General features: G+C 41.0%; 1 protein-coding gene across 1 annotated transcript in view; it reads left to right on the plus strand.

Annotated features, from left to right (window-relative positions):
* nectin1b (nectin cell adhesion molecule 1b) overlaps nucleotides 1-21,506 on the plus strand; it is a gene marked incomplete at its 3' end in the record, with an annotated part of 166,085 nt that overhangs the window by 117,016 nt on the left and 27,563 nt on the right. The window contains exons 6-8 of the mRNA XM_079246288.1: nucleotides 9,486-9,633; nucleotides 11,185-11,280; nucleotides 19,438-19,531. Coding sequence (XP_079102414.1) covers nucleotides 9,486-9,633; nucleotides 11,185-11,280; nucleotides 19,438-19,531 — 338 coding nt within the window. The remainder of the gene's footprint in view (nucleotides 1-9,485; nucleotides 9,634-11,184; nucleotides 11,281-19,437; nucleotides 19,532-21,506) is intronic.

The following is a 21,506-nucleotide window of genomic DNA, read 5'->3' on the forward strand; positions in this document are numbered from 1 at the left end:
AACACCGCTACACAAATGTCCCCTTAATACCATCAGTGCGACGCCTTACAATTTCAATACACTGACTTTTATACTGTTCTATCATTTTGCCAAGGGTGACTTTACATTACAAGACATCATTAAGCTGTGGATTGGCTCGCCGTGCCAGGGTTTGATGGTGCACACTGGGCCTCAGCAGGTATGCAGCAGAGATCCCCCTGAAATAAACCTGCTTCCATTTAAACCAGCATTGCTTCATTCTGTGACAGATTGAGTCTAAAGATGGCAAATTTGGTTCCAGCTGGAAAATTCTCAACCTCTGACCTTCTACCTGAACTCTTCCTGCTCTGGTATGTGTGACTAACATGTTCTATGGGAGGCTGGCAACGTTAGAGTCCACATGTTTTGTCTATTGAATACAGCTGGCGATGGTGAGTTCACCGTTTTTCACACACAGCGACGGTCCTGGTGGCGAGCTGCTCCATCACTCTGCATATAGTTCACGTTTACCCGGAAAGGGTTATAATCAGCAGTTAGAGAAGTAATCAATTTTCAGGGCACAGCGTGAGTTGCTTTGGATCCATGAAATTTGTTGCCAGATTTTCGCTAAGTAGTAACTCCCCCTGTTGGAGGCATGCATTAGAATCTGTAGGCTCTGCCTGGGGAATGGAAAACATCAAAAAGCACTTACTCATTGTGCCCCCCCACCCCACTCCTCAAAAAGCCTAAGGTACCTCTGGGTGGCTGTATGTCTGAACTCTGCAGAATAGATAAAGAAAGTGCTAAACTAGTGAAGCCTTCTTGACTAATCATCAGGGAAATTTGATTCCCTTTCAGCCACCAGCTGACGTAAACCTAATATGGAAGCTAATGGAGGACTGTGACTGAACTCTGAAAAAGCAATAGCACATACGTTCAATGCGGATGAATGAGCAGGAGGGATCAGGTGTGACACTGAAGGCGGCCGCCACATCAGAGGGAGCGGCAGCTACAAAAAGTCAAGGTCAAGTTTGTCATCAAAAAATGTGCCACAGAGGTGGACTGACAGCACAGAGCGCGGCTGAATGGATGGGTGCTTTACACTTTCTAAAAATCAATAGCAATCTTTCAGCGGCAACTACAAAATATACAGTTTTTGAACAACAGACTTTAAGAGTTTGGTCAGATTTTATGCGGGGCTTTTGTTTAAAGGAAACAAAATCAAAAGGTCAAAAGTTTATCTGACTTCTTAAACAGTTTCTGAAGTTCTGATTTTCTTGCTGATCTTGGATCAGACTGCAGGTAAAAAGACTCAAATCCAACGTGTTTCCCCACATGTAATCCATAAATGATTCTTTTGACAGTGAACAGCACAGACTCAACATTATTCAGGCCAAACCACTTTCATATGTAGTGCTAAACAGGATACATATCCAATCTTTTTCATAGTCTGAACGTTCATGTCACATTGCAGTTAACTTTTATATTGCTAAACACAACAAGAGCTAACATGCACAATAGATGGAATAATGTTTTGTCAGACACGCAAAACAACTTTGTAGCATCCATATCTACACACGTAAACACAAGTGTGCAGCATGTAAACATCACCTATTATTCTGAGTCTGATGGTGTCAAATTATGAAATTTCACTGCTCAAAAACAATAAAGGAAACACTAAAGCAAAATGTTGTAGATCTGAATGAATGAAATATTTCTATTAAATACTTTGTTCTTTCCATAGTTGAATGTGCTGACAACAAAATCACACAAAAATGATCAATGAAAATTAAATGTATCAACCCATGGAGTTGAGGATTTGGAGTTATACTCAAAATTAAAGTGGAAAAACACACTGCAGGCAGATCCAACTTTGATGTAATGTCCTTTAAACAAGTCAAAATGAGGCTCAGTCATGTGTGTGGCCTCTGTGTGCCTGACCTCCCTACAACACCTAGGTATCCTCCTGATGAGGCGGTGGATCTTCTCCTGAGGGATCTCCTCCCAGACCTAGACCAACGGTATGTTCAGACCAAACGCGTTTTGAGCGTCAAGAGCGACAGTAAAGTCTATGGGGAGGCGCGGCAAGGGGGCGTCTAGCTTTCTCGCGTCGCGTTTTGAGCGTGTTGGGTGTCGGCGTTTCGCACGGAACACGCCAAAAATTTAAGAAGTTTTTTTAAGCTCATCAAAAGCCAGAGATGGACAAAGCTGAACTTTGGCCGCTCGACGCGGGGTGTCAACCAATCAGAGCGATCAGCTCACAGCTCCTGGAGGATTCCTGTGGTGAACCCAGACACGAGGCTGAGATGCGATTACTCCCTGCAATATTTAGGATGACTAAATAAAAAATCAATGTTACTGATTTGGTAACGTAGCAGGATACGTTGCCTAGCAACGCTTTGAGGGCGGTGGCGGCTCTCTGCTGAGTGTGGCTCTTGTTGCATTAACACTGACTATTACTGCCCTACGACAACGTCCTCTAGCTTTATTTATTAAATAAAACCATGCCATATCTCTACTGAATCTGCCATCATTCAAACTGACCGGAAGGAAAGTGCCGCCTCCCTCCTCTCTTTTCCGCCGCATTTCCTGCTCGCTCCAGACACACAAGCGGCAGACGCGGCAGGAGCATTGGGAGCGTTTTGGGCATCAGACACAAAAGTGGCAGTTTAGTGACCAGTGTCGAGCATTCAGTGTTTTGAGCGTTTGACGCTCAAAAACGCGTTTGGTCTGAACACACCATTAAGCATTCGCCAATTCCTGGACAGTCTGTGGTGCAACTTGCCGTTGGTGGATGGAGCGAGACATGATGTCCCAGATGTGCTCAATTGAATTCAGGTCTGGGGAACGGTCGGGCCAATCCAGAACATCAATGCCTTCGTGTTGCAGGAACTGCTGACACACTCCAGCCACATGAGGTCTAGCATTGTCTTGCATTAGGAGGAAACCAGGGCCAACCGCACCAGCGTATGGTCCCACAAGGGGTCTGAGGATCTCATCTCGGTACCTAATGGCAGTCAGGCTACCTCTGGCGAGCACATGGAGGGCTGTGCGGCCCTCCAAAGAAATGGCACCACACACCATTACTGACCCACTGCCAAACCGGTCATGCTGGAGGATGTTGCAGGCAGCAGAACGTTCTCCACGTCGTCTCCAGACTCTGTGACATCTGTCACATGTGCTCAGTGTGAACCTGCTTTCATCTGTGAAGAACACAGGGCGCCAATGGTGAATTTGCCAAACTTTTAGTTCTCTGGCAAATGCCAAACGTCCTGCATGGTGTTGGGCTGTAAGCACAACCCCCACCTGTGGACGTTGGCCCCTCATACCACCCTCATGGAGTCTGTTTCTGACTGTTTGAGCAGACACATGCACATTTGTGGCCTGCTGGAGCTCATTTTGCAGGGCTCTGGCAGTGCTCCTCCTGTTCCTCCTTGCACAAAGAAGGAGGTAGCGGTCCTGCTGCTGGGTTGTTGCCCTCCCACGGCCTCTTCCATGTCTCATGATGTACCGGCCTGTCTCCTGGTAGCGCCTCCATGCTCTGAACACTACGCTGACAGACACAGCAAACCTTCTTGCCACAGCTCGCATTGATGTGCCATCCTGGATGAGCTGCACTACTTGAGCAACATGTGTGGGTTGTAGACTCCGTCTCATGCTACCACTAGAGTGAAAACACCACCAGCATTCAAAAGTGACCAAGACATCAGCCAGAAAGCATCAGAACTGAGAAGTGGTCTATGGTCACCATCTGCAGAACCACTCCTTTATTGGGTGTCTTGCCAATTGCCTATAATTTCCACCTGTTGTCTATTCCATTTGCACAACAGCATGTGAAATTGATTGTCAATCAGTGTTGCTTCCTAAGTGGACAGTTCCATTTCACAGAAGTGTGGTTGATTTGGAACTACATTGTGTTGTTTAAGTGTGCCCTTTATTGTTTTGAGCAGTGTAAAAAGTAAACAACCATAAGGGAAAAAAGATCTCAGCAAAAAAGAAAAACAAGCATTAAATGTTAAAGGTCCTCAAAGGCCTGTATACTTTAGGTAATGGGTGTTCAGGCCAAAATCCTGCAAGATTTCCATGTTCCAGGAGTTTGAGATCCCAGCCTTCAATATAAATTAAGTTAAATGACTATTGGAAAGAAGTATCCTGTTGTACAAGATAGATTGAAATTTTCTTTTTGATAAATTAAGCCTGTTGCTTATTATTTTAGTTTTGTGGAACTAAATGACCCTTTTTACACTGAGCTTGCGTTATTGCTAGAAATGTTGGATCACACAGATGTTAAGTAGCAATAAATGGAAGTTCTGCTGCTCCACAAACAATTAAAATGTGTTTATGTTCAATGTGCCAAGTCTTTTTAAACTTATCAGAATAATATAATGAAGCTTGCACTGGTCAGTAACAGCTGGTTGAAGCAGAAAACTTCTTTTTTTCTGGCCAATTTAATTTATTATTTAAAATAAGAATTTGATTTAAGAAGTTCATGGCTGTGGTAAATGACTGTACAAGTATTTAAGGATAAATCCCATTTAGAAGAATATAAATAATCACTTTCATTTCACCTTGTATAAAGTCATCTTTAATATGTATTCTGAAATCTAATTTAAAAGTTTTTTTTCTTTTTAATGTGTCAATTTACAGCATTCCTTTTTGTTACTTTTATTTGAAAACTTTAAACACTATGGGTCTCTCTGGGCTCAGAAATTAGTTTCTGAGATTATAAAAAAAACAGAGAAAAAAAAAAAAAAAGTACCTTGCAGCTAATCGTAATGTCAGACATGATGGAATAAATTTAGCTTTACTTCAACACCAAAGAGACATTTCAGCTGGAATCTGTTCATTATTTCCTGAAATGCAGATTTCTAAAATCTAAAAAAGCCTCACTTTCATTCATTCTTTACTCATTTTACTTCTCAGTATTTAAGTTTACCAAAAAATAGCATAAAAAAAAAAATAGTTTTCAATCCATCACCCATCAAGTAACAAGCTAATATACTATGAATTTTTAGGTTACCAAAGCAGATTCAGTCATTCTAACTATAAAATTTGGCAACATGTATAGGTCAACTAATCTTCCCAAACCTCTTAAAATCCCCCCCCCAAATATGTGCCCATGTTAGCCCCCCACCCAGCCACACATTTTCTAGACGCACCCCTGGAACTCAGAATTGTAGAGGCTGTTGCTAAAATCTGTTATTTTTTCATTGAATGCTAATATAGCATGACTTCTCTTAGCTGAGCTTTTTGAGAAAGTCTTTAATCAATATTATTGGTCCAAAGATCTGTCAACCAACTTTATATAAATGCACAAACCGGCTCAAAGGAATTCTTAAATATGCAATGTGTAAACTTCTGTGGTAATATTTAAAAAAAAAAAAAAAAAAAAAAAAGGAACATGCTGGTAACTTGACATGAAATGAACAGACAGGGAATGGGAATGAACTGACAGTGGGAAAAGAAGCCAAGAGGTATATATAGATAGGTGACTAAACAAGGAACAGGTGAAGCAAATGATCAAATGATACCAGGTGTACTGATGAACAGGAAGCAAAAAGCAAAACAGGATCTAAAAAGGAAAATAAAATCCACAAAATTAAACAGAAACCAGAATTAAACATGAGTACAAAAACAAAAACCCTAATCTATCTATCTATCTATCTGCCTGTCTGTCTATCTGGTTGTCTGTGTGATGATGGAGCTGGTTGGGGGGGTGGGGGTGTAACGCTGGTCCTGTCGCTTCATTGTTGCAGGGTGTAAACAGGGATGAGTCAACAGCTGCATACAGTGACTCTGTTCGTATAGTTTTGTTGATAATTCACAGCTTGTTGTTGAGCAAAGACAATGTGCTCTTCTTGTAGCTGTTCCTGAGTGGGTATAGCTTCCTGAGTGGGTATTGGACATGAGAGGTTTGAGTTGCTGCTAAATGTCAGAGCCACAGATGTGGGACTGAGACCATATAAGCATAGTCAGGGACTTATTTAATTTCAGTCCCTTTGGTTTTTGGACATCTTGTACAGAGCTGACCTTTATAGTTGAAGCACCAGTGTCGAATTTATAGTAATTCATGTTTTTAAACAGAGTCCCTGCAGTAATTGAATGGTCAGGCATCAGTAATCGGGTTCTGCTATACTATCTTTCTTAGACTAATTGAATTTGAAGGTGCATTGTGGGCTGCACATGCTGTGGAAAGGCTTTGAATCTGTCGAGGGAAGCTCTCCCTTTTGTGATAAAATTATCTCAGCTCAGCACAAACATAGGTGCTCCTGAAGCAATGGTGCATACACGCTAAATGTTTGTTTTCTTGTCCACAACCTTCACTGCTATCCACACCTGCAACAGCGACATTTCACAAACTGCACCAACAACAAACAGATATGCAGATTGTGTTGACAAGTGGGGTACTTTAATGTGGAGCTTATGTGCAGAAATAGAAAACTTGGATTTTTGATGATCATCCAGCCACATAAGGAGCAGCCAAAATACTCAGAATGTGCAGCAGATGGCTCAACCACCTTTATGTGTTCGGAGGTGACAGTAGAAATCCTGTGCTTTTGGCTTCACAAGAGGGAAATTGCATTCTTATCCAGTCCACTCCTCTGTGTATTAGTGTTATACAAAAGACTATTGTGTCTGGCATTTGCATTAGTGCCATGAAATTCAGCCCACTGGCTTCCACCATGTAGCATGATGAGACAACAGTAGGAGTCCTGGCTTATCTGTTCCCTCGCTACAGCAAGATTACATTCGTGCTTGGTCTTCAAAGCCACTCCATACCCCTTTTTATTGAAATGCATCAAAAAGAAAGAAGAGTATGTGGCCATATGAAAACCTATTTAGTCTCTTTTGGTGTGAAGTTGTGACATGATGTGACTTTTAGGAATAAGAAAACATAAAATTAGATCTGCTGCTGCTACTGTGGCATGACAATCTGATGGACACGATATGTAATCGCTGACTGTGATGCACAGGGTTAGCTAAAGTGCTTCCTATTGTGTGGCGGTGTGTGAAGTAGTCCTTTGTGGATCCATCATTATGGGAAGTGAATCAAGCAAATGCGAGCTGTTGAGAAGAGAGCCCCCTGGGAGCGAGGCCTTGTCCTGTCACAACGGGGAGGGACATACAGATAATAATGGAGACATCATGAGGACAGGAGATGGGCTTCCCCTTTTCAAAGTGGAATATAGTGAAAATTTGCAGCATCCCATCACAACGGGCTCACATTGATTGCTCCCTGGCCTGTCATAAAAAGAGCAGCTTTAAATGTCCTCCACGAAGACAACGGACTGCAGAGTTGTTCTCCTGCAGATACATAGCTCTGTTCTGCCTCTTAAAAGAGATGACTGTTCTATTTTAGTAAAACCTGACATACACGCTGGAAGAGATTCACATGGGACCTGCTGTAATTTCTCTTTTTATTTACCTGACAGCAGATGAATGTTGATGCATTCTGGTTGCATATAGTGGGATTTATAGTCCATAACACACAGAATAATAACATCAACAGGCCCTTGAGGAGTAAAAAAGGAAGTCATGCCCTGTTTCTTTATTTAGCATGTTTTGCTGCAACAATTCTAGAAAGGCACCAAAAGGCAGTAATTTTCCAGTTTTCCCAAGTGTGTTAAATGGGAGTGATCAAAAACTGGAAATGACATTTCTGAATGTTGAGACTCCGGCACTTAATTCCATAAAAACTAGTGCTAAAAATGATTGCTACCTCGTTATCTGATGTTGAGCCATTGTGACTCTTCAGGAGAGGAAACTTATTGATGCAATGCAGTCATCCAAACATCCTGCAAGTGGTCAGACTTAGAAGCTGATCAGAAGTGACTTGACAGTATTATGAGGTGGTGACGCTAATGTTAGCAAAACTTGTTCAGAGTTCTGAGATATTTTTGTAGTTTTTATTGTAAAGATCAAATAGCCAATAATAATGGGTTGCTAACTCACATGAAAGCTGCACAAGGGATTGCACGCAGTAACCTTCTCTCCCTCACAGAAATCTATAACAGCAAATGCAGGAAAATGGCTGCCTGTACTATAAAAGACCTCACCCACCATGGACACTCTGCTTGTTCCCCTTCTCCTCCGACAGGAGGTTGCAGAACATCTGAAGCATCAGACTAAAAACAAGCTTATTGACATGAAAAACTCCTTTAATTCATGGTTCATCATACATCAGAATATGTAAATGAAGAATACAGATTGCCAACCTGAATCCATTTCTGTTAAGAGTTCATTATTGTTGGTACAAAAGATCGTAAGGTGGAAAAAATAAGTCAGGTCAGCCATTTTTGGAACAGAAACTAAACAAGTCAAGTGTTTTTGTTTTTTTTTTTTCCCACCTACAGTAGCTCGTGCTAAATTACTTTCATCGCTACCTTCTTATTTTATTGCTCCCACAGTGAACATTAGCTGTGAAGTCCCACCCTACATATAGTCAGGACTGGTTACTCTAGTGTTGGTTACTGGTCACTGGTTACTCTACATGTAGCGTTCAATCCCTGACCTCACCTTTCTGAGAGACTGCAGGTGATGCTCTGCAGAAATCCCCAGCAACAACACTGATGGCTGATTTAGCGTCTAATGGTTTCATAAAACATAAAAATATATATCTCATGGACACACGAACAGATTTAATACATTTATTTTCAGTTAAAGAGGTTGGTGCCCAGTGCAGCAGCCTGACAAGTTGATTGCATCATTCAGTCGAAATGATGTGCAATCACTGTATCTTTTAGAAAAAGTGAAAATCCTGGACTTTAGGGAACACGTTGTACTAACATCGACGGTTTCCAGTGTTTACCGGATCAGACTGGACCTCCCTGCCTCCTTAATCCATCTTCTGAACTAGTTTTAGAAAAACTTTTTCCATGTTTTTCTCTCTAAAAAATGAGGTACATTGTTTTATCACACACATATTTTTCTTTGTACAATGCTGGAAATATATTGTGTTAGTTTGGCACAGACTTCATAATATAATAGCTTCGCCTTGCTCTTAGAGCATTTGGGTTTGCTGTCAAATCCAAGCCAAGCTTCTTTTGAACAGCTGATGGTTCACACATTAGAAATGCAGCAGCAGCTGCAGACTGACCACCACATTATGGTATTCATGCAGTGCCAGGACAGGCAGGACAATGGTCTCATGCTCAAATGGCTTTCTGAAAATACTATTTTCATGTGCTTCATGACAGAAAAGAAAATTATTATCAAATGGTTTCTAAAGCGTTTTTTTTTTTTCTTTCTTTCTTTTGCAGGAGTCTATTAGTTTTATGTTCTTTTTGGATGCAGCTCTGCTTTCTTTTTGAAATATTTCCAATAATTTTGAAGAAACATTTACTTTTTTGACATGTATGGTTAAAATATATATATATGTTTCAAAAAGATGTACTGTGTGGCATTGATTCTGTCTTTTTTTTTTTTCCTCTGCTGGAGCTTTCTTTGTTTTCCCAAATCTAAACTAGAAGCATCCATTACTCAAAGAACACCCACCATGACTCTGTTATTTTACCTCTTGTCTGCAGAGAAACCAATGCCACAGGGTCCCCCAGGTGGTGTTATCGGGATCCTTGGAGGTGTTGTTGCCATTGGACTCATCGTTGGCGTGGCTGTTACTGTTTTCATGGTCCATCGGCGGCAGCAGAAGACTCGCACAGAGACAGATAATGACCTGTGAGTACCAAGCGTGTGCCGGAGAATATTGCAAGGGGCTGGACAGGTTGTGAGATTAGGTGTGCAATCTTGTCAGTCCACAAGAGAAAAACACTTTGTGAAGGACAGCACAGTTTTTGTGTCTAGAGACAGAAGAACATGCGGCAAATGTGTCTCTGCCTCATTCTCATTTATTCTGAGAGCCAATAATCTAATTTTCCTTACATCCTTTAGAGGAAAATAATGCAATTGAAGCCATATTAAAAAGAAAGAAAGTGAAAAAGCAAGTGTCATCTTCATTTCCTAGAGCACACAGAATCGATGATCATAGCTATTAAGAGGTTTCCTGATTGTGATGTGGGCTGTACAAAGCCTATTTCCCATTAAATCACCATTGTTTTAATCAAGACTGATTGCAGGAGCAAGTACTGCAGTCCCTTCCAGGGAGACGTTTGCCTACATTGATATTATCATGACGTGAAGTAGATTTTTACTGAATTTGTGAGAATGGTGCAGGTCCAGAGGTCGCATGCTTATTAAATGTATAAGCAGACATGATTGGAGAATTATGGAAATGAACTTTTTCTGAAATAGCGTAAAGTGGATGAAATAGTTGGTGGTTGCTTATTTTCGTTTTACTATAATAAAGATTTTTTTAATTAATAAGAACATCTTGTTACATCATCTAATGTAGTTAAACTGCTCGTATAAATAGATTTAAGAATATTTGAACTCTGTTTTTTTTTTTTTACCTCTGCAGGCCCTCAAACAGCCAACCTGGTTATTTTGTTTTGCTAACAAACCATGTTAGTTTTTTTTACTTTAAATTCATTTAGCTGACACTCCCATTGAGCCTTGCCAGCTGCTGCCCAAACACAGAGCAGAAAACCAACCAGTGAATGCAGCTGAGATAGCTAGAAACAACAGGACTGTGAAAATGCGGAATGCACTTCTGTTTTCCCAAAGTGCATTAAGTCCTGGTTGTGTGTTTAGGAACGATTGTCTAAAATCTGTTTCCAGTGAAGTAGGACAGAAGCATTTAAACTGTCCTGCTAATTGCCTTTTTCTAAAGCATATAGCAACCGCTGATAACTCAGCGGTTGCCAAGGTTTCCGTGATGCTCTTGGGTGCGCTGCATATCCAAGATGCACAGCCCCATTCCCATGGGAAGATGCTTCTATGTGTAGGAGCTGGGAATGCTACCAAAGCAACTGAGGTTTGAGGGGTGTAGACCCAAGATAAGGGGGCACTTGAGCTTTAATAAACTTAGAAAATGAAATGTGTAACAAGTATTTCAGAAGTTGCCCTTGCAGTGATATGTTCTGGCAGGTTTTTGGTCTCCAGCTGCTACAGTACATGTCTGTGGTGACTGCACATCCGGCTCTGAGCCCAAGGAGACCCAGAAACCTCCCCACTTCTTCCTCTCAGCAGAGATTTTCAGGACAGATAAAACACAGAGACTCTTAGCGCTCCCATTGCTTTCTGTCTCTTTCTCCCTCCTTGCTAATCTATCTTTCTTTCTCATTCTGATGCCAAAGTAACTGCTCTCTGTTTCCCGCTCCCCTCCCTCAGCATTGCTGTTGCTGCTGTTGCTGATAGTTGTGTGACACAGGCTCCAGAGAAGCCAGAGTCCCCCACAAGGAAAGTAGAGGCACCTGACCCCAGTCTGTCCCCTGCTGATCCCTGTCCTCCTGGATCCTCTATTCTGTTGCCTGCATGTAATGGTGGCTTGCAAGTGACATACTTGAGCACACCATTGTGAACGCTGAAAGAAGCAAACTTTCATCCAACATGTGTTCAAAACACTGGACTTGATGTCTAAACTTCACAGAATAAATCACATATTTTTAGTCATTTTACTGAAATTGAATTGACTATCTCTATTTGACACCTGATTTGATATCATAATGATAATACAGTTTGATAAACAGCTATGAATGGCAATGAAGCTGCGTGAAAACGGTGCCAAAACTGATTAAAACTATTAAAAATGACAAAGATGAAACATCCAGCTCCACTTTCAGACTCGGAGCTCGGACACAACAGACCAACAAGACCAGATGAGATTTAAAACACATATCAAAGGTGAATATGTGAGCTTATAGAGGCTTGGCTTTCCATAAGCTGACACTCTTACAATAACCTTTGTTAACAGACCACTTTGTCCAACCACTCCTCCACCTCATGCTCTATCCTCTCCTTCTGTGTGCATGATTCTCATCAAATATGCATGACAAGACTTGCTGTTGTGTCAGAACTGTAACTGTTGTTATTGTCTCCCACTAGTTCCGCATGTAATGCTTAATATAGTGAAATGTGATTCAAAGCTCTTTGTGTCTATTCTCTGTGGCTTGTCATAAAAAACATGTTGAGTGTCTTATGAGGAAACTGTTTACTTTTCTTTCCTTACAATTGAAATATCTGATTATATGAATGCAGATAGGTTGCAATAACAGAATGTGTCGGGTTCATTTAAATGCAGAGAGTCACTGCGAAGGATTCATAGTTTTATATGGGTGTGTAATGTTAGGGGAAAGGGGAAGCATTTAACAAAACTGTTTAATTCTGCATGTTGATGAGCTGTTAATCAAGCTTGGGCATTTGATAACATGCCTGACTGCACCGCCAGTCACGCCTCTGTTTGCCCTCACAAAGCAGCACATGACGTGACTCAAAATTGGTCAATCCTAATAAATCAGCGACCCCGTTTAGAGGCTGCACTGGCACAATAGTCAACTGATTATCAAAATAGATGGGCATTGTCAGAGGCGATGTTCTCAACATAATATGTTCATCGCTCTGTGTTTTGGCAGAGCATGATGTATGACCCCCAAAAAGCTGAAAAGCAGCTCCGCATAAAATAAAAATGACTTCACCGGTTCTGGCGTTCAGCAGGTGTTCACACAGTTGTAAATCCTCGATGGTATAAATCACTATCATGCCAAGCTTCCTGGCCATCTTTTCAACCATATCTGAGAAGAATCACGTGCAGAATCTAAAATGGATGTTCACTAATGAGCAGAGATCCAACAAAGACTAATGGCCACATTGTGGAGGACATTTGAAATCACTGATGGACAACAACACAAAACAGACGACTGGCAGAAGTGAGTTGTGGAGACATGATTTGTACTTGTGTACTTATTATTTCTTAACTGGTCACCAGTGCTTTTAATCATTGCTGTGTGCAGACCTTTTAAATGTGATAAATAGTGATTATTGTTGGACACCTTCTTGCTTTAAGCTGTAACCAAAGTAGGGATTGTCTCTCTCGTCTCTGAGTCGTTCAACGTGGACTGTTTCTGTACTGGCTGTGAATTCAAATTACTATCGTTGTTGTCTGTGAGTAAAAATGGTGCTTGGTTTCTCTGTACAGAATGTTATACTTGCAGTTCAACTGTCTACAGCAGTCACCTATATTTACATGTTTTTTTTTTGTTTTTTTTTTGTAAAGCGGTGTATATGTATACCAGTCACTCTGCCTAAGCTGTTGAAAAAGGTTTGGATTTTGACCGAGTGTGTATTACTGTAAAATGAAATGTTCTACAAAGCAAAACTTTCCTTCAGCAGAAGAAATAGTTTTTGATAAACTTGTCAAAGAAAAGAAAAAAGCCACTTTGTTTCTTTCTTGTTTCTTCTTCTTCTTCTTTTGTGAGAGAAGAAGAAAAGCTGAGCTCGACAGAGTAATTGTTGTCCGCCTTTTGAAAAAGATTGAAGCTAGACAAAGCATGAAAGTAATTGCCTCCTAAAGATCAAATCACATTTATCCCGTCTCGCAATTAAAAGTATCATTAGCATTTAAATTGCCAAATAAGATTGTGATCAACAAAAATCAATGAGAGCACCGAGGATCAGCTCCAACACTTTTACGCTGTTTTCTTTGGGCAGGACGGCGGTCACACGGTGGCTCTCTAATCCAAATGCTTCTGGGGATGTGGCACTTTTCTTTCTCTCACCATGCAGGGGGACAGAAGAAGAGTTTCCTAAATGTCATACCTTGATATCTTAAGTCTGATTGTCTGAGCACAAAAACTGCCTCTCACCGGGACAGAAATGTCCAATAGGAAGTGCGTTGTAAAAGTCATTTTCTTTGCTGTAAATCTTCCCTCACAGATTACTCTTCTCAGTTTAAGGATTAGTTATGTTTTCTTTTCGCTATCCCCCTTAAATCTCCCCTTAAGCTGCCCTGAGCCTTTTGTAGCCAACCGAGCGAGGAGGAGCAAGGTCTTCAAGGTGGATGTCTGAGTAGGAAACAGTGCAAACTTGAATGTAGCTTATGGTTCCCTGCCCACTGCCTCCTGCTCCCTACAGGCTTGTGGTGCTTGTCAGCTTTAATTTGTGTCTGCGTCTCGCAGAGCCAACGCCCCCATGCTGCCAGCATCGCATTCAGCGCCGAGGAAGTCTGTGTGGGATCACACAGCAGAGATGCACATGAGGTGATCAAGCTGAGGAGAGCATCATTGTATCTGACTAATGACCTATCAAGCTAACATTAAGCATAACACTGGAGCTGTAATTACGATGACTGCAGACAAAAATCTGTGGTGTATTATTTATATTTGAAGAGGAAAAACTTTAATGATGATTTACATTTACAGACATTGTATCTCAGATATTAATGCATGTATTAAACTTTAACCTTTGCCACAGTTATTCTGATCACACATTATATTCTCAGTTAGTTACAAGCATGGTAAACCTGGAGAAGCATAAATCAACCAAATTCAGGGAATGAAATAAATACAAATGCACACATAAACACACACACACACACACACACACACACTTTTATATCAAAGGCTAATCTTATTTAGCATGAAAGAAAGCTTTGCATTGGAAAAATGATGCAGTTATTTAGCAGAAACTCACGGTGCTGCACAGTATCACAGTGAAAAGAAAAGAGACTTTCACCTGTGGAAACTTGGTCTCATTACAAAATATGCAACAGTTGTGCCGTCCATAGATAAAAAAAAAAAAAAGGGTCACCATAAAGTTTGTTAAATCTTCATCCCTGTTAAGGTCATTTTTATTGCCACAAAGTAAAGACTGAACAAACCCTCTTGAAGGGAAGATGGCAGAAAACCACTTTGACCTGAAAGGACACTGCTTTGATTCCTTAATGCAGGAGTCTCAGACTCTGGTCCGAGCGGGTCCCTGTCCTGCACGTTTAAGCATCATTTCAGTCCTATAGGGCAGTGAAAGGATCCGACAGCTTGTTGTTATGTTCAGCACAATCACCCTCTTATTTGAAAACAAGTGTGTTGACTTAGGAAAGCCTGAGGGACAGTTGTCCTTAAGGGGAAGAGTTAGGGTGCATTCACATCAGCATAGTCCACTAGACTCGGTTCAAATGGGGACTCGCTTTCAGTAGGGGGGTGTTCTATGCAGATCGTGTTCATACTGCACTTTGGTCAAATGAGCCAAACTGTTACAATAACATATCCCCATTCTCACCAAAGGTGGCGCTGCACTAGTATTTAGCAAAAGAGAGGACGAGACTCGTGTGAAGAAGAAAACTCCATTGTGGGTTAAACATGGAGACGAAACTATCGCTGTTTTTGATTTCTTTAATTTTGTCTCATACAAGTATACTGCAGAAATATACTGCACTACAATGGACGCAGTATAAACTACAGACGGAGCAGAGGACCCTTAACACAGTTGCAAAGTATTTACCCACAATGCAATGCTACACTAAACGCAGGAAGTGATTTGTTTGTAGTACCCTTCCTGCATTTGGTCCGCTAAAAACAGACCGAGACCTGCATTTGTAGGCAGACAGAGTCCACTTCTCTGATCCGAATCAGAATTTGTTTGGCGCATTCACATTTCCACAAAAGAAGCGGACTTCCTGAGAAAAATGAAGATTCTAATAAAAAAGGCTGATGTAAATGCGACCTTAAAGATCGCTGCCTTAAGGGAATAACAGCCTGCAGATTATAAATACTTTTACCCTCATCTTTAGTCTCAGATCTCTTAGCCAAAGTGGAACAACAGATTTGGACTGGGACCACACACACTGTGACTTTTACATGTTTTGATGTAACACTGGCTGCCACCGTAAAGCTTCTCTTTTCTTTTTAATGCAAAATTTACTGTTCACACAAAAAACAATCCACACACTTAAGTTCAGATCAACTTATAAGTGCCTCCGCTTGTTCGTCCTTTTCTGGGAAAGATCCTCAGGCGGCTGCGTGGTGGTCAGCATTCTGGCCTCACAGCAAGAGGGTCACAAGTTTGATCCTCGGCTGGGGGGAGGTTTGAATGATGTTCTTTCTATGTGGAGTTTGCATGTTCTCTCAGGGTACTCCGGCTTCCTCCCACATCCAAAGACATGCATGTTTGGTTAATTGGTTACTCTAAATTGCCCCTAGGAGTGAGTATGAGTGGTGTTTGTCTGTTTGTGTTGGCCATGCGATGGACTGGCGACCTGTCCAGGGTGTCCTTTCGCCCAAAGACTGCTGGGATAGGTTCTAGTTTCGCTGCGACCCTTCATTGGACTAGAAGGTTTCAGAAAATAAATGAATGAAGATTCTCAGGTGGTCTGGGTTCATTAGTATGCAGAAGAATTCTATTCATGCTCCTTCTGAGTAGGCGCAACATATGGCCACGCACCTTCGAAATGCTACAAATTATGGAAGCATATTCCAAGATTCATGGTTTAAAATCCTACACCTGCTTATCATGCAACACTGAGGAGGCTGTTGGAGCCATTGGAGACAAAATAGTGACAAACCATGAATACTTTGAGTTAACTGTGGCGTAAAGCTTATTGCAATGAATTTGACCACCCATTGAAACCCTCCCCATGTGAATCACTGAGCTCTAGTGTGGCAGTGACATTACTGAGAAACACTTCTAGTTCAGGGGGGCCCTGTTCCAGTCCTCAAGGGCTACAGTCTTGCAGGTTTTCCATGTATCCCTGCTCCAATACACCTGACTCAAACTAATCACTCATTGTGCAGAACTTAATTGGCTGTTGGGTCCCTTTAATTGAAGCCAGGTGTGTTGGGACAGGGATACATTAAAAACCTACAGGACAGCGACCCATGAGGCAAGACAAGTTTATTTGTATTGCACCCTTAATGCACAAGACAATTCAAAGTTCAGATCAAAGTGCTTTATATGAAACATAAAATGCAGTACAGAAGGTGTATAAAAGCATAAAATACAATACAAACAAAATCCCAATAAAATCATAAATTATATCAAATTAATTGAAAGCAGAATTAATTTAAAGTTACTGTGCAGATGTCCTCCATAGGCAGCAGAGAAAAGAAGACCGAGGACCCACTCTGGGCACCCCTGATCTAGTTTTTCATTGGATCTGTTGAACTGCTGGCTTGTTCTGCATTTGTCGCCGTTATGTAATAAGACTGGAATCCACTAAACTGATATTCATCAGGAGTTCAAGAGGATTAGAAACAATGGAAAGGATGAACATAACTGAGTCTGTGTGGCTGAATCTTCTTGATTTTGCAGTTGATGGACAGTCAAAGTCCACAGCTGAAAAAATTCACAAGCAAAACATAAAGAAGTGATGGAAGACAGTGCAACTCGAAAACACAAGTTTGATATTTTCCAACATCCCAGTTTGACTTTAGTGAAGATTTTTTTTCATGTTCATGTAATAAAACAATCAGTGTATTTTTTAAACAAATCCTCTGAGAAGTCTGTGTGTGTGTTTGTAGGATGAAGTTGGGCCACAGAGCACTCACAAACTGTACGTTTGTCTTGGCATGTGCTTGCCTGAGCACTAGCCTTAATATCTGTTTGTATGCCGTGCACACACAGCACTTCATCAAACACCGTAGCTACTTTCTGCCCCTCTCTCTCCGTGTTGTGTCAAACAGTAGCGGCAGCCTATACACTGACGGCCTCCTGAGGCTGCTGCTTGTGATTGCAAATGTCGCTGGATTCAATAAAAAAAAAAAAAAAAAACCTTAAAAAAATGTAAGGTGAAGGAAAGGGAAGTATGACAGGGAGAATGTGTTATCCGTGGGGTGGTAGTCATAAGACAGGGGAACCTCCTCATGTTTGGTCAGATTAAATAACCCACTCTGCATATTATAGGGCCCCAACACATTACCTATGTGGACATGCTCCCTTGCAATGAAATGCAATCATCACAGGTCCCATGGGATGATCTGCAAGTAGAAAATACAGCAGCATCTGACTGCAAATGCTGCATCTTACATAAATATTGCATGATTTCACACTGCTTGAATAGATCTGTTGAATCTTGATGATGCCATGCTGATGTGTTAAAAAAAAAAAAAAAAAAGTAAATATCGTGTCAAGCCAGATGTTACTACATGTCTTCTGTGTAGATGACAGGACAGAAGATCATTTGTGTTTCAGCACATTAAAAAAAGGCCATAATTTTCTCCATCACTGAATGCACAGGGCATCATTACACATTATGTGATAGCAGATGATATTGTCAGCTGTCACAGCTTTTTTTTATATGAAAAAAAGAAGAAATTCTCACCTTTATCAGAATCCAGCCATTCATGAACATTGGCTTTAAAGGCTTTCTAATGAGCGAGCTGTTGCACCTGTAGAAACCGCATTTCCACAAGCCTCGTAATTATCTCTCTGAGAGAAAATGGAAGGCGCTGTTATGTAGAAGAGGTAATGTGCTACTCGCTGCCTTTCTGTGCATTTGCTGTGCCTCAGTGCTGCAGGCAGGCAGAGCAGGGTGCCACATGAATCTGGCAGTGGCACGGCAGCCCTGTCTGGAGACAAGGTGATACGGACTGGAAATAATGAGCGTGAAAGAAAGAGTTAAGAGGTGCACTCATGCACAAATTTTCTGCACATTAAAACGCCAGCATGGCCTTGCGGAAAGGTCATGTTATTCAATAAGGACGTGAACCAGTGCGAATGGGAGGCAGGAGGAGCTGGAGATAATGCATGTAGGTACACAGCTCTGTCTCTGCTCCACTTCATTATCTTTGATCACTCCTGATATCATGTCAGAGTACGACAGATGACATCTGACTGCCTGCATGTTTGAGGGAAGGGGTTTTCTATGTAACCGCTCCGCAGCAGCAACCCTTCTGCTTTCCTGTCTGAAATAATTATCCAGATTCACTTCCAACTATTCCATCATCAAGCAATCAGGTACTGCTGTCTTTCCTGTCCACTATTTCATTTTTCTTTTAATTATCATATCAGTGACTTTGTGCCGGAGTGGCTTTCCCCTCCACTGGAAATGTCAATGTTGATTTGAAGAAAATATTTTAAAATGGGCACTTAGAAATCAGCAAAGGCGTTAAGATGATGAGGCTTTGTTCTTCCCCAGGTGTGCCATCAAAGCGCGGGGGCGGGGTGAGCACCTTGGGATTGGGAGTTGTTAGTCGCAGGGTTTCAGGGAAAGGTGGAGAGCAGAAGGTGCCAGCTGCTCTCTGTGTGTTGCAGCTCAGGATGGCATGTCAAACAAACAGTCGCTGCACAGCAGTCAGGGTGTTGGTCCACGTGGCACGCTGGACGACACTCAGTCCACCCTGAGGACTTGACTCACACATGCCCTTCTCCCTGCCCCTTATACCCCCTCTATTCCCATCTCCTCACCTCAGTGTCCAATTACAGTCCACTCTCATTAGCACAGTGTCTCTCCAGCGAGAGCCTTTGAAAGGGCAGGGATGGCTGCCGCTGCAACAAAGCCACCAACACGAGATCTATCAAAATCCAAGGAAAGAGTGAAAAAGGCAAGTGCAGGCAGGACTTCTCATTATAGAGTGCTGTAGAAGGTGAGGGACGTAAAGAGTGGCAGTCCCTTACTGTGCTGAGTGTCATGTTATCTTTTCACTCTCTTAACAGGACTGACCTCCCACCTGCCCACAAACCAGCTCCTCCTCCACCCAAAAAGAAGAACAATGACATGAAGGGACACTTGACATCTGACGACATCCAAGTAAGATCACCATTTTTCTCCTTCCTGTGTCCCGTTCCTCTCTGACTGAACCTGCCAGTTTTACCGTCTGAAAAATCCACCATTTTCAGCTAAATTTAAGTCTGAATCCTTTTCTAACAGCAAAATTCAGAATATAAATCATTAACTGCTCACATTACTGCATTCATGAAGACAGCAACGTCCCCACGCTTTACCTTTTCCTATGTTCTTAATAGATTTTGTCCTCCTTGCTGGAGTTTACAGCTGATGTATGACTGCTTGAACTGTGAGATGTTTCTTTGGTGACATTTGCCTTTTACTTTCCACATATTCAACAGAAATGGCTCTTTGCTATCTCACTAAAAATATCAAAAGGTCAGAAGATGATGATAAGGTAGCAGGAGCTGCTCTTTTAGACCTGAAAAACAGCTTTGATCCTGTGAATTGTGAGCTACGTCGAAGTCAACTGAAAATGTCGAGCTTTTCACAACAAGCATTTAAATGGTTTAAATCGTATCTTGAATTTTGAGAACAATGTGTTAAAATGAATGGTTTAATATCGACCTTTTTATGGCTTAAAGTGACTACAAAGTCAAACTGTATAAACTGCTTTGCTGTTTATATGGATGAACTGCCAAATAGTACCAAATGAAAGAAGACAATGGTGTCATCAACATTTCTGTGAGTTACTCGGGAAGGAAATAATCGGTTTCACAGTGGCTCAAGAATCATTTCTTGGTTTTGAACTGTATAAAATGTGTTTCAGTGTTCTTTTCAGTCAGCTAAGAATGATGATTTTTCACTCCTAATTTAACATAAAAAAGGAAAAAGTGGATGTTGAAATATCAGTGTGTTGCTTTGTTTCAGACTAATTTGAATTTTGGGGCTCAGAGGAATATCTAAAAGCACCGAAATGAATCATCTGTTTGATAAGATGCAGGTGTCTCATCGCACACAGGCAACAATTCCATCATATTTCTCATAAATGTTTGGCCAGTGACTCCTCTGATGTTTAACAGATAACGGTTAACAAACTTGAAGTCTTTTAACTAGTAAAAGAGTCATTAAAACAAAATCCCATTAGTCATCACTGATATATTATTTGACATATTTTATAGTTTAGAAGTCCATTTATAGCTTAAGTGATGTATTTTTGTAACCTTGTTTAAATATTTTGTCTTTGTCAAATAAATATTAAACAAATAAACGAATATAATCTCATACTGCCTTCGGTACAAAGTGTATTCAAACATTCAGTTCCAAACACGTCACCCGAAATGTCTTTTCTCCAAGATGAGCGTGCAACGTGTACAATTAGCAATGTGACACCAGTTCATTTCCGTCATCATTAACAAACTAACGTGTGTGTTTGTGAAATGAAACTATCAGCCAGTGTTTTGGTTGAACTGATACGCTGTTTTTATTTATAGGTTAAAAAACATTTTTATTCTGAGCACACTGTATGTTTCTAATCCCCGCATGCAGTATATGGTTTTAATTCATTTTATTTTATTTACACCTCAGGTGATTACAGATAAACAGGTTTGTTTTGCACCAGTATGTTCTCTTGTTTTCTGTTTCTTCAGACATGTTTTCATCATCTGGAATAACCAGACACCAACTGACTGTCAGTTTGTGTCTTTGTAAAGGAAATCATGTAAAATGATTTTTACCAGAAGGCGAACTTGAGGCAGTAAAGCAAACTGTCCTCACTGCAGAAACACATGCTGTCTTCACAGAGGTTCATACAGAGGTTTAACTGGTGGCGTGGACACTGTTCCAGATGTCCCATCTGGTCAATTTGCATCATGGTGTGTTTAATTAAGCAAATTTCAGGATGACTCAAAATCTAAGCACGTAAGTGCAAGAAGTCCTGAGTACAACCAGTTTATGTTGGGAAAAGATCCACATCAGTAACATATTTGAAAACAAAGAGCAGCTGTGTAATTTTAGAAAATAACACATGTTGACTTTTGGCAAAAAATAAACATACAAA

This window comes from Telmatherina bonti, assembly GCF_933228915.1.
Source record: "Telmatherina bonti genome assembly, chromosome: 9".
In the NCBI taxonomy this organism is placed as follows: Eukaryota; Metazoa; Chordata; class Actinopteri; order Atheriniformes; family Telmatherinidae; genus Telmatherina; species Telmatherina bonti.